Source organism: Myiozetetes cayanensis, unplaced genomic scaffold (genome assembly GCF_022539395.1).
Source record: "Myiozetetes cayanensis isolate MyiCay16 unplaced genomic scaffold, myiCay2020 scf9, whole genome shotgun sequence".
In the NCBI taxonomy this organism is placed as follows: Eukaryota; Metazoa; Chordata; class Aves; order Passeriformes; family Tyrannidae; genus Myiozetetes; species Myiozetetes cayanensis.
Genome location: NW_026088185.1, coordinates 339,742 through 364,092, shown reverse-complemented (window position 1 = coordinate 364,092; position 24,351 = coordinate 339,742). Strand labels below are relative to the sequence as shown.

Below are 24,351 nucleotides of genomic sequence, written 5' to 3'. Positions count from 1 at the left end.
TGCACACACCCAGCCCAGGACCCAGGGGGTGTTCAGGGAGTGCAGCAGGGGAGGATGAGCCCAGCAGGGATGGGAAGGGAGGCAGCTCACCTCTTCTCCGCCGGCTTCACGCCCACCGACAGCGACGCCATGGCCGTCACCGTCTCCGCCTCCTCGTTCTCGCACTTCTGTGCCTCCACCAGGGAGTATCCCACCGTGGAGGCGAAGCGCTGCAGGGAGTGCCAGTACTTGCCTGGGGGACAGGGGAGAACAGGGACATCAGGGCTCCTGCCCCATCACAGCTCCTGCTTTCCCAGACCCACCAGCCCACCCCAGGAAGGCTCATCACACCTCTGTGACCTTGAGCCCTGCTTGCTCTCACTTCATGGTGCTCAAATAATAACCTTCCCTCTTTCCCTTTCCTTCCCAAACCTTCCCTTTCCTCTTTCCTTTCCTTTCTCACATCAAAACCCTCAGAAACTTGCAGACCTAAGGACAAACACTGGAAAGGGAAAGATTCAGTCCAATCCAAACCTGGACTGGACACCTGCATTCAGTTCCTAACTCCCACACGCTTTTTGTGGGCAAATCCCCTAAGACTAAAGAAGTCCAAGCTGGATTTAGAACCGTGAAGGCTGGAAAAGTCCAAGCTTTAACCTTCAGTGGATTTTTTTATGCTGGTAGTTTGCCACCCTCTTTCATTGGAAACACCACAGGGAAGGGAATAAAGGACATTCTCCTGACCTCCAAGGAATTTCCTGGTACCCAAAAAGCCACAGCAAAACCTGAAAGCAAGACCCAGGCAGTGAGGGTGGCACAAGGGGAGGAAGGGACTTGTTTTCAAGCATCTCCATTTCTCCTGGGCTGGGCAGCAGATCTGAGGCTTTTACTCCAAACCCCTTTTAATTTGCTGTGCTCATTTTAAAGAGAGAAATCTGGCTGGCTCAAGGCACTGCTGAGGTGTCCCAGCGTTCCTGAGAAGCTTCTGGAAATGGAATTCAAATTCTAAAGCCACCTGGCATTTTTAGGAGGAAAAAAATCCCCATAGTGCTGTGGTGTCTTTAAAGCTGCATTTTCACCCTATAAAAGGGAGACAACCCCCCTCTAGTTTTAAACCAGAAATGTTTGATATGGGAAGGTATCAGGACACAGCAGTGGGATTCCCATGTTACTCAGGCTCTTCCACTCCATCCCCTGAGAATTTCCCCAGGAAAGCTCCAGTGCAGTGATTTTTAGCTCCCTGGATGAATAAACCTGAAATATCAGCAAATCTCGCTCACAGAATGACAGAACATCCTGAGCTGGAAGGGACCCACGAGGACCATCAAGTGGGCCTGCACAGGACACCCCAACAATCCCACCCTGTGCCTGGGAGCCTGTTTCACTTCCATGCCTCTCTATCCTTAATTAGGATGCCACAACACCCAACAAGACTTGTGTTGTTTAGAGATAATTGCTTCTGAAGGAATCAGAGTAAGCTCTGATTGCAGGACAGTCTGTGCCTTACAGAGACTTTAGAGGGTTTAATCCTATTTCGTGTTGGATTAAGGGTTGGACTTGATGATCCTAAAGATCTTTTCCAACCTAAACCATCCCCTGATTCCCTAATTCCCCCTCAAGGGCTAAAGCACTGTCCTGAGTGAAGAGCTTGCTGTGCATCGCGCTGGCCCAGTCAGACCAGTCTGAGGCTGCACAAACCCAGTTCACGGTGCAGGGACCACCAGGAAACCAGGACACGGGAACACAGGGCTGCCAGACCGTGGAAAAGTCAAACAGGTGTCCCCCCAGGGCAACCCAAAAGGGAACCAGTTGGATCAGTGGGGTTACTCACTGTGGATCTCGATGACCTTCTCCATGGAATGCACGGCGTTAGCGTTTGCTCTCTGCTGGAAAACCTTCTCTGGAAGAGGGTCAAGCTGGAAGGAGAGACACCAAAGAAATGTTATCACTGAGTCATGGAATCACAGACTGCTTTGGCTTGGGAGGAACCTTAAAGCCCACCCAGTTCCACCCCTGCCATGGGCAGGGACACCTTCCACCAGCCCAGGTTGCTCCAACCTGGCCTTGGACACTCCCAGGGATCCAGGGGCAGCCACAGCTTCTCTGGACAACCTGTGCCAGGGCCTCCCCACCCTCCCAGGGAAGGATTCCTTCCCAATATCCCATCTAACCCTGCCTGTGGCAGTGGGAAGCCACTCCCTGTGTCCTGGCACTGCATGTGACATGAAATGCCCTTTCCATGCTTGACAGCACTTCCTCCTGTTTTCCAGGAGATATTTTCCTCCTGCCTGATGGAGAGTTCTGCCCATACCCATCCCAACCCTGGCAGCTTTCACTCAGCATAGACAAAGGGAAATCAGATCCAAAGTGAAAAGCACATCCTCCTCTGTGGTGTTTTCCAGGAGGTGGGGGTTGCAGAGCACCAAGTCAGGGCTCTGCTCGTGCCAGAAAACATCAGCAAGGACAAGAAGCCTTGGGCATCCTCCTGGATCAAGACCACGAGGTCACAACCCTGGCCAAGTCTGTTCTGCAGCAGGAACACCTCAGAGAAAGGCTCTGACAGCACTGCTGGAGGGCTGTTTTGGGGTTTCTTTGATTTCCTTTAGGAAAACCCAAGAAGAGGAGAACACCTTCACTCTCCCTGGTTTTCCACGTGGAGCATGAATTCCTAATAAACCTCCAGGGCTGAGTGTCCACAACCAGATACCCACTGACTGAAAATAGCAGTCAAGGCCCAGCCAGGGATATTCTCCAGCAAAGAACAGCCACACTTTTAACAGTCAAAACACCAGAAATCCATGGCAAAGTTTAACTGTTCCAAGCCAAGAGAAGCTCCAGCCAATTCTGCTCTTATGAGCACATGGCAGCCATTCCATAGGTACTTCAGGAGCACCAGGAATTGCTGCATTCCAGATTTAGTAATTATGGATTGCGCTTTTTATTAATTCTCTGCTCTAAAAATAGTTCTGGTCCAAACTGGTTTCTGTCTGACATTAAGGGAAGGCAAAAGCAGTGCCTGCAGGAGTCTTTAAGTAGGAGCTTTCTGACACCGCTCCAAAGCACGTTCCTGCCTCCAGAGCACTCTCCTCCTCCTGGAATAACCCTCACACACAACAGCCTCAGCCACTGCTGTCCTGGGAAAAGGAGGAAATACCTCTGGGCATCAGGTAGAGGTTTTAAGCACCTCCTTGAGAGCCTGATCCTGGACAAACCCCCAGCACTGCTGGCAGGGGCTGCTGGGGAATGGAACAGTGGCTTAGTGGTCTGAACTGCCATCAGCAGAGCTCAGAATCATGGAATCTTGGAATGGTCTGATTTGGAAGGGACATTAAAGAGCATCTTATTCCACCCCCTGCCATGGGCAGGGACACCTTCCACTAGCCCAGGTTGCTCCAAGCCCCGTCCAACCTGGCCTTGGACACTCCCAGGGATCCAGGGGCAGCCACAGCTTCTCTGGGAATTCCATCCCAGCCCCTCACCACCCTCACAGCCAGGAATTCCTTCCCCATATCCCATCTATCCCTGCCCTCTGGCACTGGGAAGCCATTCCCCCTTGTCCTGTCACTCCACCCTTGTCCCCAGTCTCTCTCCAGCTCTCCTGGAGCCCCTTTAGGCCCTGGAAGGGGCTCTCAGGTCTCCCTGGAGCCTTCTCCTCTCCAGGTGAACCCCCTCAGCTCTCCCAGTCCGGTTCAAAGTCTCTCCCTGCACCAACCCCACCTTTGTTTTTCCAACTCGTGTCCCATCAGCGTCACACGAGTCCCCACAATGTGCATCCCTTCCCGTTCCCAAGGCACAGCAGTGCCTCCCTGCACACCCCAACCCTCAGCTGCACAGCCAAGGCCCTGCTTTCATTTCCTGGCCGGTTGGAAAGGCGCCGGCTCCTGCTTTTCCATCGCGCCTGTTCCAAGGCGGGAGTTTTGATCTCCACAGACGCTTTGGGGACTGGCACCGTTCCCCTCATTTCCTACCCGTCCCCACACGGCTCTGGGATCGTTCCTGAGGCAGCAAAGCTCCCACAGCTGCCTGTCCATGTGTGTGCAGGCAGCAGCCTCTAACAGGCTGTACATCAAACTGCATCAAAGGGCCGCGGCACAAAGCGCCAGCCGCTCCCTCCAACTTCCCTGCATTAAAGAGATTTGAGGAAAGACCGTGATAAAACTCACGTTTCCTGCTTTTTGATGTGTGGGTAAGTCGGGGGGATATTGGCCTGATATCTGCACAGCCTTACAGCCCACCTAGGACAAGTGAGAACAGGTCTAGCTTGAAGTATTTTCAAGTGTCTTAGAGCTGTGATTAAAACATTCAGTGTTTTTTACCTCTCCCTCGGCTCGATGAAACCACTCAGGCCGCTGACAATGGCCAGGGTACTGGGAGTGTTGGGATCTCCCCACAGCCTCACACATCCACGGCTTGGATCGAGCACTTATTTACTGCAGGCAGATCCTCACACCATGTTGCAGTCACCCCCCTCATCCCAGGAGGAATGACGTCCTTCAGGTGCTATTCCCACTGTTTCCCTTCCAAAGTGCATCCTGCCACTGGAGCCAGCTGCTCCCAAAGGGGGATGGAGCCAGGGGAACTGTCTGTGGTGACAACTTGGCTTAAGAGAGGCGGGAGATGCAAAAAAATCTCACGGAATCGTGGAATGGTTTTGGTGTTGGAAGGGACCTTAAAGCTCATCCTCATCCCACCCCCTGCCATGGGCAGGGACACCTTCCACTAGCCCAGGTTGCTGCAAGCCCCGTCCAACCTGGCCTTGGACACTCCCAGGGATGGGGACCAGGGCAGTGGCAGAGTCACCATCCCTGCAGAGGTTTAAAAGATCTGCAGACGTAGCATTTCTTCCTTAATCCTACTGACACTGAAAGTGTGGGAGGAAACAAGGCAGAAAAGCTGAATTATCTAAAGTTTCCTCCTCAGCAAAATACGCTGAGCTTCCCAGAATCCAAACCCTGCAATTCCCTGGTGTATTTCTCTGTCTTGCCCTTATCTCGCAGCCACACCCCCCGACCTTTCCAGCCAATTTCTCTGACACAGCTGAGCCTTTTCCTACACAGCAATGTGCAGAAAATACAAACTGCAAAACACAACTGCAAACAGTGCCAAGCAAGCAACAGGTCTGGCAAAGGGGAACAAAGGGAAGGGAAGGCTTGGAGGATGAATTCAGAAGTAAATTAAAATAGTTATTTTTCAAAGAGCACAAAGCAAATTATTTTTATAAAGGATAAACCCAAAAAATCAGGTCTCAGCTGCTTCACTCTGTTTAATTCAGATTGTCAAGCACAAATAGCTTTTATATAACAGAAACACTCTTTAAATCAATGAGTGCCAAAAGGACCCAAAGCGATGCTGAAACTTTGGCAGGTTTTGGGGGATGAGCTGCCCAAATCCAAGGAAGGTGGAGGTTTTTTTACCAGGATCAACCAGGCTGGGAAAGACCTCTGAGATCACTGAGTCCAACCCTTGCCCCAACCCCACCCTGTCACCCAGCCCGTGGCACTGATGCCACATCCAGTCTGGGCTTGAACCCCCCCAGGGACAGGTGCCCCTCCCTGGGCAGCCCAATCCAGGGGCTGATGTGGCCACAGTGCAGGACCCGGCACTCGTCCTGGTTGAACCTCATCCCGCTGCCATCAGCCCGACCCTCCAGTCCGCCCAGGCCCCCTGCAGAGCCCTGCAGAGCCGCCCCAGGCCGGTGCCACGTGCCCCGTACCTCGTTCCCCAGCAGAGCAGCCACGCAGGCCTCGGACGCGTCGCAGATCGCGGTCAGGTCGTGGCCGCCCTCCAGGGCCAGGACCACCCGGCCCCCGGCCAGGCCCATCAGCTGCTTCGTCAGGTACCCGAAGCCTGCAGGAGGGAACAGAGGAAATGCAGCAGAAGGGCAGAGGTTGTGCCTGGAACGGGGCTCCTGGCGGCGGATCAAAGAATGAGAGCGGTGAATTACATCATATTAAAAAACCACCGGGGATTTGAAAGGACTCGGCGCATAATGCGAGCCAGGCTGGGTTTTAATTCCAGAGCTGGACGGATCTCCAGAGCACCACCATCCTCCCTCATCATCCCAGCAGGGAATATTCCCTTGGGAAGGAGGGAAAGAGGCGGATTTTGGCCCTTCTTCGGGAGTTCAGTCTGAAAGGACTCAACACACATTGTGAGCCAGGTTGGGTTTTAATTCCAGCCACAGCTCCCTGGGATGGATGCTCCAGGAGCTTATCCCAGGTGAGAGTACCAGCACCCTCCCTCAGCACCCCAGCAGGGAATATTCCCTTGGGAAGGAGGGAAAGAGGCAGGTTGTGGCCCTACTTTGGGAGACGCCGAGTGGGAGCAGTGGAAGGGGAGGGAGGAGGAGGGAAAATCAGGAATATTTCAGCAGGGATAGCAGCACTGCAGTGCCCCAGAGGCATCTGACATCTCGTTCTCAGCAGACAGCTCTTCCCCTATAGAATATGCTATAAAAATTCCAGGGGCACCCGGCACTTTGATCAGATGACACACAATACATTTCTCTCCCCTTTAAACAAAACAGACCCAAGCTGGGAGGATTTAAAAAACGTGTCCTCAAAGCAACCTTCCCCCTCGGAAAAAATCCCAGAAGCCAAACAAAAGAAAAGCCAGGGAATTTCTCCCCTCCATCTCCCTGCTTTGTGTTCTGCAGAACTGGCAAATTAACAAATTAACAGGCAGATAAAATGATTCACTGCTTTGGGAGAGGAGCAAACCATGGGAAATTCAAGCAGCAGGTAAACAAGGGCTTCTCATTCCCAAGTGTTTCTGGAGATCTCAAATAACTTGCCTCTTGTAAATCTATTTCACTTTATTCTTATATAAAGTTTATAAGGTTCAGCTCCCTCACGAGGCTTTTGAAGTTCACTGGAGAGAACAACTTTCCTGGCTGACACAAAGTCTTAAAAAATAAGAATAAAATCCTTTTTGTAAGAAAAAACTGTCTCCTGGATTCACTGGAATGAAACAGTGCCAGGTTAGCTCAGCATAACCAAGGAGGGGGGATTTCAGTGCATCTCCCAAAGACATCCTGGGTCCAAAACAAAAAGGAGAAATATATAAAAAATTATGAATATAATTTGCACTCAAAATTGCAATATGCAATGCTTAAAAAAAAAAAAAAAGGGTAAAATATATGTTGTAAAATAAAACCCCAGGAAAAGTCAAAGGAAAAGGTTGAAAAAGTTTTGCCGCCGCAATGAAAGGTCTGAGGTTAAATCCCAAAATGTAAAATTTGGGAATACTGTAGAGCAGCAATTGGGCCCCAGTTTTGGCTCCCTGCTCCTGCCAAGCCCCAACTTACATTTTGCTGACAGGTTATACCCTCCCAGGGGGGTGGGATGTCCTTCCACCGCATCGAAACCGGACGACACCAGCACCACATCCGGGGCAAACTCGTTGGCAATGGGCATGACCACGGTCCTGCAGCACAAAGGAACCATGGGACTCATCAGTTGGGCTCCTGAACAAAGCCAGGAATGGTTAAACCCTCTTAATGCTCCAAGCTGGGACCGCCGTTCCGTGGCAGCAAAGCCCAGCTCCTGTTTTCCTCCAAGGTGAGAGCAGAACACGCTGCGCTGTCCGTGATTTGTTCCATCAACATCCTCGTGTTGTGAGCAGGGAAAAGAGCTGGAATAACTTGTGCTTCCCATCTGGGATCATATCCTGCTTTACAGACACGGGAATAAGGAGAAAATGAGAGGGCACCTGGCACAGGCTACAAATCCACCTGGAAAAAGGCAGTTCACGGCACTGTCTCCATGTCCTCCTTCAAAATATCTCCTTCAGGTTTGGCAAAAAAGTGGTTTTCATTTCTCTTTTCCTTGCTGAACTTTTCATTTCCCATGAAATGAAAGGTTGGGAATGTCCCACGGAGCAAAAAAAGCTTTAAAATGCAAATGTCCCACCCATTACACCGCTTTGAACTGGTTCCCCACCCAAATACACCTCTCCCAGTGCCAGTTCTCCATACTCTCACATTTTATCCACTAAAAAATGAATGGAATTGCTCAGCATCCATAAACTATTGACTGTTCAAGCTGGTATCTAAATGAAACAAGGGCTCTGTGCCTCTGGGTTCTCACCAAAAGACCTTTTCCCTCTGGTTTCTCTCCCTTCAAACACCACAATTTCTCCTCAAAACCCACAGGAGAGGCTGCAAACACCCCATTCCCCATCTCAAGATGCATTTTCCAAATGATGCTCCTTTTCCATTATAACTTTCTCCAGCATGACCTGAAGTGGTTTTATTCATATCCCAAAGCAGGAACCCGTAAATATCTTTGCATTTATCAGTCATTTTACTGAGTGGAGTCATTAAGTGATGCTCTGAAACAGAGCCCAGAGAGGTCTGTTCCGTGCTGGGATGGCCCAAGTGCTACCAGGACACTCCTAAAATCCACCATAAATCCATAGAATCCACCTCCCCCACCAAGGACTGGAGCAGCACTTCCAAACCCACCACACAGGGCCGAGGGTTTTATTCTCCCTGAACTCTGAAGTCCTGCTGAGCTCTTTAATTCCCAACCAAAGGAAAACTTCTAAAATCATCCCATTTATTTTTTCCCCCCGAGTTCTGATGCCATGGGAGCTGCCAGGACCTGGCTGGAAGTGTGGGATCAGCCAGGTGTGGGGATGGAGCAATCCACAGGACCGTGGATTCCTAAAGATTCTGGGCCATGGGACAGCCCACAGAACCACGGAATGCTTTGGGTTGGGAGGGACCTTAAGGACCCTTAAGCCCTGGGGGGTGAATTTTAGGAGAGGACAAGCAGCAGTTGTTGGTTCAAAGCAAATGAGGGCTCAGAAGAAGCTGCTTTGAGGATGCCCAGAGTTTTCTCTGGTGCAGGATGGAGTGACCTCATGTCACAAGTGGCTACTCCAACTGGGAGCAATTCCAAGAGGTGCTGTGCGTTGTTGGCAGGTCCCTCAGAGTCTTAAGGAATGTGTCCCAGGTCCCCTGGCTCCCTCTCTGAGAGGTCCAGATGGACAGTCCGTGCCCACTGACCGTCCAAACACATCCCAAGCCAAGAGCACTCCCTAATCCAGAGCTGAAGCCTCCCCTTCTCCCGTGACTCCCATCCAAATCCTCAAGGGCTGCTCCTGCTTCTGATTTTCTCCAAATTCCAGAATGACAGAATCTCCTGATCCCACCAGGATCATCCAGTCCCACTCCTGGCCCTGCACAGGCACCCCAACAATCCCACCCTGTCCCCGAGGGCGTTGTCCAAATGCTCCTTGAGCTCTGGATACTTCCCTGGGGAGCCTGTTCAGTGCCCAACCACCTTCCAAAGGAAGAACCTTTTCCTGAGATCCATCCTAAACCTGCCCTGGCACAGCTCCAGCTGTTCCCTCAGGTCCTGTCCCTGGATGTGAGAGTAAAGAGATCAATATTCCAAAGCCACACTCCATGCTGATGCTCCACATCCATAAAAGCAGCTCTATCTTTGGACATAAAACTTGATCCAGGAGGGTCAGAGTCAGCATTCCCTCATTTTGCCTTTTTAATTGGAAAAAAGGCAAAGAAATCCCACGTGTTTCCAGGATTCCATCCGTGGACAACATTTCTGGTCCATCTCACCCAGCCTTTTCCTTTCTAATCCTCCCTGTCCGTGTGGAAAACCAGCCCCTTCGCTCAGATCCATCCTAGTAAAGCCCAGTCCCCGAGAGAAAACGAGGATTCAACTGCACACAACCCCAGGGCTTTGCCCTGAGGATGAGACCACAAAAAGCCAGAAAGTCAAATTATCATCCAGGAGACGAGCAGTTTTGCCTGGAATTGGGGCATTTAAGGAATGGCCGTAAAGTTCTGCAGTGAGGAATGAACAGCCCTAACACCGACTATTCCTTCAATCCATGTGGAATCTTTCAAAACACAAGGAAATTGAAATTTCCTGAATTTTAGAGGCTTGGTTTGCTTGCCTAAACTAAATTAAATCCCTCTTTTTGAAGAAGCTGAACAGGGACAACTGGTGGTTGCAAACAGCAAAACCTCCCCAGCGTGTCCTGCCATCGCTTGGGAGCGAGGGAAAAAAAATAAATGCAATTTTAGCACTATTTTCCAGAGGCCTGAAGGAATTATTTTTAGCCTGGGATCAGCCAATCTGCCAATTAAATGCCTAATAAATGATATGAGGGTGAAACAATCCGACAGAGGATTACTTTGGGGTTTAAATGCTCGATTGCAGCGAGGAAGTCAGGGAAATTTAGAAGGCTGAGCATTTTAGGGGAGATTTTTTCCCACTATTGGTCATATATATACATGCTTTACCTATATTTTTATATATGTTCTGTGGATATTTATATGTGCTATGGATATATTTTTTTACATTATGGGTCTATCTGTATAAATATCTATTTTGTGTTATATATATATATTTATATGAACTACATACCAATTTTAAAAATTATATATAATATATAAATTTTATATTATGTACATTAATATATATTATATATAATATATTTATAAAAATAAATTTTTATATATTATGCATATATTTATATAAATGAACTACATATTATACATGTATTTATATAAAGTCTCTATATTTTAAACATGTTATGTCTACATATATGTTAAGCACATATTTTTATATATTATGCATCTGTTTACATAAATATATTTTATATGTAAGCATATTTCACTATGTTAAGTATATAGTATGCACATATGCATGCAAATACGTATTTTTATATATGTTATGTGTATACTTACATGTGCTAAGGATATATTTTGATATATTATGCATCTATTTTTATAAATATATTTTATATATGTTAAGTATATATTATACATGTATTTATATAAATTATCTACATTTTTATGTTATGGGTATATGTCTATAACTATATATTATGCATCTATTTACATAAATTATATATTTTTATATATGTTACTTATATATATGTGTACATTTTTATATATTATGCATCTAGTTAGATATATCTCTATATATCATGTAGATATTCTCATATATCTTAACTATACATTTTAATATATTCTGCATCTACTTATATATTATATATTAATACATCATGTGTATATTTCTATGTTTATATATTTTATATATGCTATATGTATTATACCTGTCATGTAAATGTGCACATATATATTTAAAATATTTATATATAATATATATTTATATGTGCTATGTATGTTGTATATAAATGTATATAAATATATATAAATGTATATATATTATATATATATGGTTATACACATATTTTTTATAGATATTAAAAAATGTGTGTATAACCCAAAACGTCATCCACTGCTCCTATGGCTAATCAGCCTCGTGAAAATTCCAGTCTTTCTTTCTGCAGGCATCCATCTCCACGCTCATTTTCCATGTCCAAAGGGATTAGGAATTCGGGGATAAGATCAGTGTCAGAAGAGCATGAAACCGAAAACACAGAAACAACCGAGCCAGGCAAACCCGTCATCGCTCCTGCTCCTTATTCCCTCTTTATGGATCACAGGGAAAAGCAAAATCCCCCCCAAAATGGGTTCCTGCACTCAGTTAATGCTTTTTGAGGGATCTTCCCAACAGTCCTGGCTTTTCCTTCCGCTTTAGGCGTTTGAAATAACAACTGAGCTGCGGATGGAATTCTAACTGTGGAGGAGACCTCGGGACAGGGGCAAAAATCCTGCTCCAATCACCAGGGAAACCTTCCTGCAGCGAATTCCCAGGGAAACTCCTGCAGGTAATACAGTTTAATTCCACTAATTGCTGTTCCCATGGAACAAGGAACCAGCCAGAGTTCTCCCCTTTCCCTGCAGGTCTCTCAGCTGGGTTTGCACAGTCCCGGGGAGGATTTGGGGAAGGAAACGCCATTCCTGCTTGTGTAAAACATCAGGGAATGACACATCCCGGTCAGAAAACCCTCCAAGTCTTTTACAACTGTTTGTTTCTATAACGACGGAATAACAGACACCAGGAAGGTCTGGATGAGCTGAAGACTTTGGGAATGACATGTCCTGCATTTTTCCCTTTAAGGTTGAACACATTTCTCCCTAATCTCTGCAATTTGGGTAGCCCACATATTTTGGGGGTAAGTTCAGCCCCAAATTGGGATAGAGTAGAGTTGCTCCAAGCTCCCCAAAACTCCCCAAATCCCTTCTGGAATCTCCACCCTGTGTCCCCCCTTAAAAAATGCCACCAGCCCAACCCCGAGCCGGTGATTTCAGCCCTGGGTTACGAAGGTAACGAGGATAAAGCGCAGGGCAAGGCACATTTTTAACCCTTGTTCTCACTTTTGGAAAATCCTGGTGGGATTAAGGAGTATCCAGAGGTCAGGAGAGCCTGGGCACCTCGTGGGTCCCTTCCAAGTCAGAATATTCTGTGACCCCACTGCAAGAGGGGGGAGCCAATATTTGGAGGAGAAATCACAGTAGGAAAATCACTGATGCAAACCTCCCTCTTTCTTGTGGGAGAGAGTAAACCCGCACCAAAACAGGTTTCCAGCGTGGGGATGAGTGACTCCATTAGGAATTATTTATTCCCTCATTTCCACGGACAATTAGCTCCGTTGTTTTCATTTCTCAAACCCACACACGGGCTCACCCTGAAATGAAACCATCACGTGTGGTGCTCGATTTAATTCTGCTCCTTTTATGCAGAAAAAGGATTCTTTTTTTCCCCCCTAAAATAGACGGGAATGTGAAGAGTTAAGGCTTAAAAAAAAAAAAAAAAAAAAAAAAAAAAAAAAAAAAAGTCTATCAGTATCTTTGCCTGGCTCAAAGGATTTCCACTGATTCCTCTCCAGACTTCAAAGCCTTCCCAGTTTGGCACCGGGACTGGTTTGAATTAAAGCTCAGCTCTCCACTGCAGAGTTTCCAAGTTCATGGTGAAAATGCCTCCTGCTTCTGGAGTTCATTATGGCCAATTTTCTTATCTTTCCTTCATCTCCTGGTTTGATCCCCGGCAAATGCAACGTGGCATTCGATGGGGTGGAATAACAAGGTGCTGCCTTGAAGGCATGAATTGTCTCCAGGGGCTAAAGCAAGAAAAGAAGGGGGGGGAAAAAATGGGATATATGACCCATTCCCTTCACTTTCTGACTCTCAGGGGACTATAAATTGCAAACTTCAAAGAGTTATTTTACATTCAAATCAATAGAAAGATTCGGGGCGGGGTGGGGGGAATCTTTTTCAAAGGAGCTGGTGGAGATTTCAAAAGGTCACTTGATAATGGATTATCGTGCCCGACGTTGGAGCGAGATGAAAAAAAAGCTTCCCGTTAAAGTTATGGACTGAAGGTGTGCACATGGAGTCCCATGAGCTTCCCAAAAACTCCTAAAAATAAAGGGCTGTGAGCAGCTCCAAAGTGTGTTCCCCAAAGAGCTGCTCTCTCTGGGCAAAGACACCAGGAATGGCTGGAAAGGCAATTTTCCAGGAGCCTGGGAATTTAATTGATATTTAATGTCACTCTGTCCCCAACTCCAGGTTCTCTGCCTAAGGAAGAGACCAGGCTTGGGAATGGTGGGATAACCAGACTTCCACCTTGGAGCAAAGTGCTGCCTTCCAGGAAGAAAACAGGGATTTGACAAGGTGTTATTTTAAATTGGGAATGTCCTTGGAAGGCTCTGTAACAGCAGCATGAAGAGGGGGGGAAAAGTTCTTTTTGCTCAGTGTAACAGAAGATAAATACATGTTCTTTAGGACAGGGAAGAGTGCTCCTGGATTTAATGCTATCCCAGCAAGGTGATATTTCAGAAACTCACATCCCATGTCTTAGCAAGGATGCATCTCCCTGGATTTAGATGGGATGGCCACCAAACCTGGTGTGAGGACAGAAAACCACTTCAAAGTGTTAAAACAATTCCAGTTGGAGAGGCTGGAGCCACAGGTGGGAGGCAGGTGTGGGACAGGACTTTTTAAAGAAAATCATGGAATGTTTTGGGTTGGAAGGGACCTTAAAGCTCATCTGGTTCCACCCCCTGCCCTGGACAGGGACACATTCCACTAGCCCAGGTTGCTCCAGCCTGGCCTTGGACACTTCCAGGGATGAGGCAGCCACAACTTCCCAGGGAATTCCATCCCAGCCCCTCCCCAGGAAGAATTCCTTCCCAGTATCCCAATCTAAACTTTTTTATCTTGACCTTGAGCCAAGTAGTTTCCTCCCCTGCTCCATTTGGAGCCTCAGTGATGCCATTTTTGGGTACCAGAGGTGCCCCCTCAGGCCCTGGGGCAGCTGCACCCCCCAGTTCCAACCTGGGCTGACTCTTCCCAAAGCTTATCCCGCTCTTCCCACCCAGGTGAGCTCAGCCATAGAAATACTCCCCCTAAAGAGGTCACGAGGTTTTTAGCCAGAACCAGAAGGCTTTACTCCTCTCAGTGAATAAATTCTACCCATGGATCCATCAATCCTGAGCAGCAAATTCATCCATCCCTTGAGGCCACAGCCAGGAATATCCTAATTCAGCTTGTTTTTATCATGGCACTCAAAAAGTAACTGCAGCTACCTGCACATCCTGTCTTTCTAACCTTGGAAAGGCAGAAATCCAGATTAAGGAGGAGAAAGAAACCCAGTTTAGGTGAAACCCCCATTTTGCAGAGGAACAATTCCCTCTTACCTGAAAGCAGTTAAATATTCTGTGTCTCCCATGGGTGGATCCAGGCCACCAGTAAATGCCATGTTAACGTTGAAACCAACTCCTGCTCCTGTGCCAACCTGGAAGAGGGAGAGGGGACATTTAATTACACACATGGAAACAGGGAATTCTGGCAGCACATGTCTTGGATTCAGTAGTGAGGTGAATTTTTCCCCAGTCCTCAAAACAAGAGTGAAAATAAAGCTCCTCCCTGCCCTGATCCTTATGGGGGCTGAGGACCAGTGGAACTTGGCTGCTGCTCTCCCAAAAAACACCTCACCAGCACCTGGATCCTTTCCATTTCTTTTAAGGAATGGAATACCTTCCCATAATTAATTCTCAGCTTTATCCAGAAGCATATTTTCTATTTCCTTACAGTTGCAGCTGAGGAAAAAAACCCTGTATTTTAATCAGAGTGAGCTCCCCCTCTGCTGGGGAAAAAAAGATTCACAGAGAAGAGGTTTTGGCTGCTTGAGGGACACGTGGGTGGGAGATGGAGATGGAATTAAATCCCCCTCCTTGCATGTCCCCATCTGCCCTGAAAACAGGGGGAAACTGAAAAACAAAACAAGGGGTTCCAGCAGTTTGTTTGCCAAGAAGGTCTCTGCATATGAAAAAAAAAAGTAAAATTGAAAGTTAATGTTTTGAAAATGAACTGAAAGTTCTCCAATGCACAGCCAGGGAATTCAGGGTTATTTATTAATCTGGGGCTCATTAATTACTCATTAATTGCTCATTACTGACTCACTTTGTGCAGGACACAAAGCCCATGGCTGGTAGGACTTGGGGGGAAGGCCCCAAACACACAAACCCGAGGGATGTGTTCCCAAAGGAGCACTACTGAGGAGGCAGGAGCTTCTCTCCAAGCCTGGCAGGGGCCTCCTGGGATTTCTGGGAGCACCTGAGCGGGTCCTGGTGCTGATCCATGCCCTCACCTCGTCGGGAGCACCGCTGCCTGGGAAGAAATTGCCATCATCGTAGCGATGGAGGGAGATGTAAAGGACATTGGGATCGTTGTAGAAGGCCTGCTGAGTTCCATTCCCGTGGTGGACATCCTGAGGGACAGAGATTAGAGGTTAACACCTTCAGAAAAATGTGGATTAAAGGTAAGAATTTAGGATTTGGGGGGTTTCTTGCTGTTGGGCTTCATTTCGGCGCTTCCCTGATCCGGCTGAAGCAGTTTATGGGAAATGGGAATAACCTGCTTTGCCCACCTGGCTTCAGATTCCTTGTTTAACACAGAATAAACACAATCCCAAGTGTCTGTGGAACCTGAGACAGAACTCATTTACTTGGATGGAGAGAACTGGATTCACACCAGATACTGGGTGATGGAGAAACTGCATTTTTTGCCCCAAATTTGCATCTGATACAGTAAAGTTGTGTTGGACCCAAGGAGGTTGAACAACACAACCCTTCTCCAGATCCCTCATGTGGTGCAGAAACACAGCCTGGAACTGGACAGGTGTTCAAAATTCCCCTTCCTGCTGTGAAAAACAGGTGGGAAGTGAGGGAAAGCATGTCCTTACAGTAGGTCCAAAAAACAAATAAATCCATTTTAACTCGGTTTAGCCCATTTGACAATATAATCAAAACTCCTGGCTGACCTCCAGCCACTCCAATGTCTTCACAGCCACATGAAATTCATCAAAAAACATAAAAATCTATAAATTGCCCCAGCAAACCCCCCAAGGAGCTCTTTCTCAGAGGCAGGACACATGGATCATCCCTTCAGAAGGACAAGCTGTGCCAAGCAGCCTGTTCCTCCCAGGAACTGGTCCTTGCATCTTGAAAAGAAAACTGGGAAGCACCAGGAAAAAAACAGCCCTTGAGTTATCCTTGAGACTGTGGGTCAGGCTTGTTTTAGAAAGCAACTACTTCTTAATTACAACTTTATTTGGGAAACTGTGGATTTTTCAAGAAGTTTGTCTTTGTTAAAACACTTTCAATCACTTTAAACCCCGAATTTTCGCTTGCAGAGCACAGGCAACAAGTCACTTAAAAAACCAGGGCTGCCTCTTGCAAGAAAAAAACCCATGCAGAATAATTTCCACCTGCAGCTCCCAAGGGAAAGAAGTGGATTTACTCACCCAGTCCACTATGAGGATTTTGCTCACGTTGAGCCTTTGCTGGAGCAGCTTCGCTGCGATTGCCACGGAGTTAAAATAGCAGAAACCCCTGGAAGGGGAGACAAGAGGGAAGGACAGGGGTCAATGACAGCTTTTCTTGGTCCCAGTGCATCCAGTTCCACCTGGGTGGAACACAGGAGAAAGGATGAAATTCCTTCCTCCTTGGAAACATGGAATGGTTTGGGTTTGTCTCGTTCCAACCCTCTGCCACAGGCAGGGACACCTTCCCCTGGGACCCACTTCCCACTGGAAGATGGCCATGTGCTGAATTCCAGCAGCAGGCACCCTGCCAGCTCTAGGGAAACAGGGAATGCCCCAAATTTCCCAAACCCACCGCAAGGAGAGGCTGGAATGCTGATCCTTGCTAGAAAACACCCCCCCGAAAGCACTAAGCAGGATCTTACCCTCTTCCAGAGAACTGGATACAAGTCATCTCACCTCTCAATGAACAGGAATTCTGGAGGGATAACCTAGCAAAATTCCTTTGGAATGTCCAGCTGTGGACCAGAGCAGCCCTGCAGCAATCCAAGCCAGCCCTCCCTCATACTCACATGGGGGTGCTCTCCTCGGCGTGGTGCCCTGGGGGCCGCACAACGGCAAATCCATTCTGCACACACAGGACAGGAGAGGGAAGAAGTCAGAGAGGCAAAGAGGGATGCAGAGCCCGCAGGGAAAAGCCTGAACTGTGTTTTGAACTATGGGGTTGCTCCTGATGGTTTTCTCACAGGAGCAGAGCGGTGGGTGATGCTCTTTGGGAGGGGGAGAGAAGCCGTGCAGCTCCTGCAGTCCTGCATCCCCCAGCCCAGCCCAGGGCTGTTCCCACACCAACCTTGAGCTCTCCTGTGGCCACTTTGAAGACCAGCTCGATGACACAGCCCACGGCCAGGCGGGCGGCCCCCGACGAGTGCACTTCGTTCCAAATGGTGTCACTGTCGACCTGAGAGACACAGGGAACCACTGAGGAGCAGGGACAGCAGCCCTGCTCCACACAGCCATCGTCCACAGGGAGGGCCAGGACCAGGGAACGGCTTCCCACTGCCACAGGGCAGGGTTAGGTGGGATACTGGGAAAGAATCCTTCCCTGGGAGGGTGGCAGGCCCTGGCACAGGGTGCCCAGAGAAGCTGTGGCTGCCCCTGGATCCCTGGAAGTGTCCCAGGCCAGGTTGGATGGCGCTTGGAGCAACCTGGGTTGGTGGAAGGGGGTGGGACTGGATGGGCTTTAAGGTCCCTTCCGACCCCAGTCATTCTGGGATTCTGTGCCCACAGTATCAGAATTTCTCTTTAATTGCCCAGGAAACTGATCCCAGATGAAATAAAAAGGTTTAGGAAATCATTCCATGATTCTAGAAAGAAAAAGGAAAAGGGAAAGGAAATAGGAAAAGGGAAGGGAAAAAGGGAAAAGGGAAAAGAGGAAGGAAGAGTCAGTGCAAAGGATCCCAGGGGCTGTTATCAGGGATGGTTCCTGGCAATATCCACCCTGAGGATGCTTTGGAAGCCACAGAAAAGCATTTGCAGAACAACACAAAGCCAGGTCTGTGCCTCTGGGAAAGCCAAGAACAGGAGGGAAAGCCAAGAACAGGAGGGAAAGCCCTCCAGGGACTAACTGTGGTACCAGGAGCCCTGAAAGTTTGGGCACTAACATGGGAACAGAAGTACAATGGGATCTGTGACACACAACAGCTCCAGGAATCCTGGGTCAGCACTGCAGGACTGACCAGGGCCCTCCAAAAGCCCCAGACAAGGTGGGAAGAACCGCCCCCAACCAGCCCATCAGGGCTCTGTGAGGGTCCACCTTTGGGCTCCTGTATCTAATCCACCTTTTTGCCTATCTGCCCCATCTTGGAGCACATCTGGCCCATCTCTGGGCATATCTGATCCATTCTGGAGCAAATCTGATCCATTTTGCTTGGTCCTGAAAGGCAATGCTGCAGGACACAGGAGGTCAGAGCTTCCCTCTCTGCCTGGACACGACAAGTACCAGGCTCCTTCCATGGATGCAGGCTTGCAGAGGACCATCTTCATCCCATTCCAGAGGAATGGAATACAAAAAAACCCCAAAATTCACGTGTCCTAAGGGACCAACAGACCCTTGGATTCCCCTCAGATGGCTCTGGGTGCTGGTTTTCCCTTTAAAGGAGACAGGAATCACCGGTGCCGAAGCCAAGCCAAGTTCAGGCCCTTGGATGCCTGGAGAAACCAGGCTGGTGGTGGCAGCACTCCAGGGAGAACGAGGAGGGCAAGGCAGAGTGGATTTACAGTGATAGTACTTAGACTGAAAGAAATTCAGTACTTGGACAAGAGCATTCCCACTGGGATTTAGAAGCAATTCCAAGGAGTCTGCTCACACTCAGGTTCCCAGCAGGAGAGGACTGGATCCAGAGATCCCTACCACCCCATCCTGCAAACATGTCCAAGGTAAGGATTTAATACCCAGCCACCCTCCTGGATGTGTGAGATGACTCCAAGGCAGCATTTCATCCTGGGAGTGTTGGAATGGTCCCTCCAAAGCCCTCAGTGATCTTGTCATGCTGGAAAACGTTCCTCAGGTTGCCCTGAGCTGGACTGTTGTGCAGCTCCAAAGCTGCTGCTGTTTGCTGTCCAGGCTGCTGTTGAGCCCTCCATCATTCCTGAATCCCAAGTTCATTACAGGGAAGAGGCTGTTTGGCTTTCCCTGCCCGGCAGCTCTTTGATGTCGCTGCCATCACAGGAGTTGTCAGGCCAGCACATCCAGCTTTGCCATCTGGAAGGACTTTAGGCAGAGAGGAAGCACATTTCTTGCCTTTCTTTGGTCCAACAGGGTGTATTCCTTGCTCTTCCTCTGGATCTGTGGGACACAACTGTGGCAGACACCGACTCTCCCACACTGGCCACGGTGGGATGAGGAGCCCTTGTGCTGCTCCTCTTGAGGGAAAATTAATGCCTTGATCATTCTAATGAAGAATTTGCTAGGACAGCACCCGGAGAGGGCTCCTAAAGGTGGGGAGAGGGAATTCAGCTCCTGGGATCTGCTGCAGGCTCGTCCCCTTCACATCATGTGAGGAGGGGATGCCCAAGAGGAAGGTCAACAGCTTGATCCAGTCTCTGTTCTGTAAGGAATGTCCAAGATGTTTCAGGGTGAAACCTCCCTTCCTCATAATAAAAATTACAATTTCCTTATAGGAACTCCCTCCCTTTAATAAAAGCTCTGGGTTTTATTAATACCCATGATGAGGCTCCTACTCACACAGTGAACTCTGCTGAAGTGCAGCTATTTCAGAATTAAATGAGCAACTTACAAAAGGTTTCATTATTCTACTACTTCCTTTAGCTGAAGAGCTACACAGGGAAGAAATCAAGTGCAGGGACAGGCTGTGCCACAGCTCCAGACCCTGCAAAGTGAAGCAGTTCTGCTCTTCCCTCATGGAGCTGAGGCGACAGCAGCACCCAACTGTGTCTCCTCCGACTTGCTAATTAGTTTCTCCTCATTTCCATTCCATGGAAGTCCTTTCTGAGGTCTCTGCTCTGCCATAACTCCTTTGTTTGCACAGGTAAAGGTTTTGACACCCTCTAATCAAGACTTTACAGCCAAAAATAGAGTCAAACATTCTGGAGAACAACACGAAGAACACCCTTTAAAGAACTGTATCTTTAGACACTTTTAGAAAATGTGCAGAAAAATACTGCACAGAAAAGAAAACACATTTATTAGCTAACCTAAGATCAAGCCTTTGGGTGTTTGGAAGAATCTGGATGGGAATGGTTTTGCAGATTTTCAAAGCTTCAACTCCTTTCTCCGAAATCTTCTTCTAATTAGCCTGGATTAGGTAACGCCGTGGTGCAGCTAAGTCAGACACAGAAGTGAAGCTGAGCAAAACCACCCTGTGCTGCACTTGCAGATGCTGTTGAAGATCAGCAGAAAGAAATTACTGCTGCTTCAATCAGAGCCCACATCTGTTGCTGCAAGTGCTTCTGTGCTGCCTTCCTTCCCTGCTACGGCTGCGGGTGGAGGAGGTTTGTCGGTGCCAGCTACGGCCATGGGAAGGTTTCTTGGGATAAACCAAAGAGGAGAAAGAGTTGCCAACCACCTGAGATCAAACTGACCCCTTTTTCTCATTGATTTCAAGACACTGAGACTTAGTTTTTAAAAAGAGAGATCAAAGGTGTTATGAGATGAAGAGATTTGCTCCAAACTATTTTCCTGTTGCTTCAGTTCAAGAGCTCAAGGAGAGCTTGGACAACACTACAGGCACAGGGTGAGATTGGTAGGGTGTCCTAGGCAGGGCCAGAGGTTGGACAGGATGGTCCTGATGGGTGCTTTCCAACTCAGGATATTCAGGATATTCGCTCCCTTGAACGTCCTTTGTCTTGCTCACTGCTGAGAACTCCTGGCTGCCCAAGCACCAGGATTCATCCTCCATCCTGGAGCAAAACAGCTCTTCATGGGGTTCCCCACATCACCCTTCAGACCCATCCATTCTTTTCATCTACACAACATCTTCTAGAGAAGAGAACTGCTTGAAGAAGAACCTCCTGGTTTCCATCTTTCCAGTCCAGTATTTCCCGTGACACCCTCAGCTCCTGAAGTACAAGCACCAGGAATCACCTGCTCCGGTGCAAACCCAAAAGAGGACCTGTCCCACCTTGTTCTACTTCTTCCTTTCTTTCCTTTTCACTTTATGGTACTATGTGCTCCTGGGAAGTATTTGGCAAACCAGGTTTGATCTCTCTGGGGAAAATCCCCCTTCCAAAGGCAGCTGGAAAGCTGTGGGGAGCTGAGTGCAGCACCTCGTGGAGTGTCCCTTTGCCCCTTAGAAATAAACACAGTCTACATCAGAGAACTGAAATCTAAGCTGAAATAAATCCCTTCTCATTAAGGCTTGGGCCACAAACCACTGGAAGCCGAGATGATTCCTCTGATCATCACGTGTGCCTGATGGTCCTTCACCATCGGGAAAAGTGGGAATGCTGGGGGGGATTCACCTGGAGAAGGGAAGGCTCCAGGGACACCTCAGAGCCCCTTGCAGGGCCTAAAGGGGCTCCAGGAGAGCTGGAGAGGGACTGGGGACAAGGCATGGAGGGACAGGACACAGGGAATGGCTTCCCAGTGCCAGAGGGTTAGACAGGATATTGGGAAGGAATTCCTGCCCGTGAGGACAGCGAGGCTCTGGCCCAGGTTTTTCTGTTAGGACTGCGACAATACTATAAATATCAGTAAACATTTAATATTTAAGGGGCTGTGGAGACAAGCAAGCAGCAAGTGAACTGCAAGCCCTCTCTGCAGTGGGAGCACATCAACAGTCCCAGCTCTGCGGCGTTTCCTGCCCTGCTTTCGGATTCAGTGCCAGACTTGTGAGCCCGTGCTGGGCCCAGGCTCTGCCTCCCCTCCTTACCATTCAGCCTTCATTTGCAAATGATAATTTTTTTTTTTTTGCTTTGAATGGCATGCCTGACTGCAGGGCAGAGTAAATCCAAGCCTTTAAAGCTCCAGCCAAAAATTTGCCATGAATTAGGAGGCTGCAGCATATTTACAATACAAAATAAAATCTCTCCTCGAGTGGCGGGATGAAGGAACGACGATTATTCTCCTCTTTTTTTTTTTTTTTTTTGACGGGATAATTTTCAAAGCAGCGATTTTGCAAAGGCTCAGGAAGAAAACAATTTTGTTTCATTTCCATAACAGAATCCAGACCTTGAAAACTCAACCTCACGAGCTACAATTATGCAGCAGAACTACCACTGTGAATTTTCAAACACAATGCCTTTTATTGTCTCCTCTCATTCTCTTCCCTTCCTGTTCTCCACGATTTTCTGTCCTGTCACCCTCCACAGAAACTCTGGGGCACAAAGTCTGACTTGAAAGGGAAACAAATTTTAAGTTTTCAGGCTTCAAAGGAAAACAGGAAAACCTTCAAAACAAGGTATTTAGGGTCTGGTTTGGTTTTTTTTTTTGGCTTTATGGGAACAAACAACAACAAAAAGTCTTATTATATGGAAATCTGACAGCTGAAAAGTGATGTTCAGCTTTTCCAGGAGGGATGGAGGGCTGTTTCAGTCACCTCCTTCAGAATCCCTGTGGATTTTTCTGGAGCTGGGGGATAAAAGATGCCAAATACTGAAGACAAATCCCTTGTGCTGCACAACCTGTGGGACATTTCAGTTCAAGGACAAACTTACTATTTACAGGAACTTCCCAAATCCTGTCCTTGGATAATCACTGTTTTATTACCCCCGTTTTCCACCTGCTGTGGAGGCAGCTCTGAAGTCCAGGGACTGAAGATGAAACACCTACACAGCACAAACACATCTTGCTGTCCACGGAAAAGGCATTTTGGGATGCAAGGGGAGCAACCCCAAAGCCATTTAAACATCCCTGCCTGGGAAATGAGGTTTTTCCTCCTAAAAACCAGAGCCCAAACAAGCCTCTGAACGTCCCACACGCCTGGACTCTCCAAAATAGCTGAAAAATCTTCCTGCTGCTTTTGAAGAAAGGCACGTGAGGCTGAGCAGCCCCACAGCCCCTGTTTATGGGCAGCATCTGGTTGCAATTACCCACTTGCTGGAATGCAAAGCAACAATTTTTTTGGTGCTGAGGGCACTGGGAGAACAAACAGGACATTATTTACACATGGAAGAGAGTCACTCACCCCGACACCACCGCAAGGCAGCCTGACAAACATCGACGTTAGAGAACCTGCAGGGACACAAAAAGGGACCCTGTGAGGCACAAAGTTCACCAGGTCTGGGGCCCATCTGATGGCAAACACAGCAACACAGACTGGGGGGAGGTTCTTTAATTTCTCAGCTCATACACACACAATGTACTTGGGCTCGTTCAAAAGCCTCCCCAGAAGGAAAAGGCTTCTATAAATCACTCATTTTTATGCCAGGTTTGGGTGCTGTCTGACATTTCCAGCAGTGCCACTGACTGTAAATGATTGAGATGCCACCAACAATCTGCTGGGATGAACGCTTTGACCCCTTTCAACTGGTGGAGGACAGGAAATCATAAAAACACCCCAATTATCACCCATCTGCAGTTACTACACGGCTCTGGAGAGCAGGGGCTTCATAAAAGAGGAAGACAAAAAACAAACCAGTGGCAAGCAAAGAAAAAACATGTGTTTTGTCTGGAAGAGCAGAAGCAACAGGAAGAATTGGAGAAAAATGGAGAAAAGCCTCTGCAGGGCTAATTCTGGATCTGTAAGAAATGTAACATCACTTTCTGGGCTTGTGTGTGAGTAAATTATCCTCCTGACAGGGCCTGGAGCAACCTGGGCTGGTGGGAGGTGTCCCTGCCCATGGCAGGGGGTGGAATGGGATGAGCTTTAAGGTCCCTTCCAAGCCAAACCAGTCTGGGATGCTATGACTGAAAGAGGAGTTAATGCATCTGGATTAGCTGAGCTCAAAGGGAGACGCACTCTCTGATTAGATCCACGTGGAAGTCCTTAGATCATCCTGCCTCGGACCTGCTGTCACATCTTTCACTGCTAATCCACCCCTTATTTTGATATTTATCTTCTTGACAACAATTTCTGACTGCTCCCCACAAATTAAAACCAGCTTTATTTGCCCAAGTTTCAGCTTGTCCAAGAGGTTCCAAGTCCTTCCACTGTCAGAGGAGAGATGGATTTGTATTCTGTGAGGGGAAAATGGTTTTAAACTGGAA

At 48.0% G+C, this 24,351-nt stretch overlaps 1 protein-coding gene across 9 annotated transcripts in view; it reads right to left on the bottom strand.

The window, feature by feature from the left end:
• The window catches only part of HDAC4 (histone deacetylase 4), a 168,185-nt gene that overhangs the window by 2,116 nt on the left and 141,718 nt on the right, over nucleotides 1–24,351 (bottom strand). For all 9 annotated transcript variants that reach the window (XM_050339456.1, XM_050339460.1, XM_050339459.1 and 6 more), the window contains 10 exons: nucleotides 23,330–23,376; nucleotides 17,536–17,643; nucleotides 17,258–17,313; nucleotides 16,668–16,755; nucleotides 15,513–15,632; nucleotides 14,560–14,657; nucleotides 7,286–7,404; nucleotides 5,693–5,826; nucleotides 1,811–1,895; nucleotides 91–232 (listed from right to left, as the gene is read on the bottom strand). In XM_050339456.1, coding sequence (XP_050195413.1) covers nucleotides 91–232; nucleotides 1,811–1,895; nucleotides 5,693–5,826; nucleotides 7,286–7,404; nucleotides 14,560–14,657; nucleotides 15,513–15,632; nucleotides 16,668–16,755; nucleotides 17,258–17,313; nucleotides 17,536–17,643; nucleotides 23,330–23,376 — 997 coding nt within the window. The remainder of the gene's footprint in view (nucleotides 1–90; nucleotides 233–1,810; nucleotides 1,896–5,692; nucleotides 5,827–7,285; nucleotides 7,405–14,559; nucleotides 14,658–15,512; nucleotides 15,633–16,667; nucleotides 16,756–17,257; nucleotides 17,314–17,535; nucleotides 17,644–23,329; nucleotides 23,377–24,351) is intronic.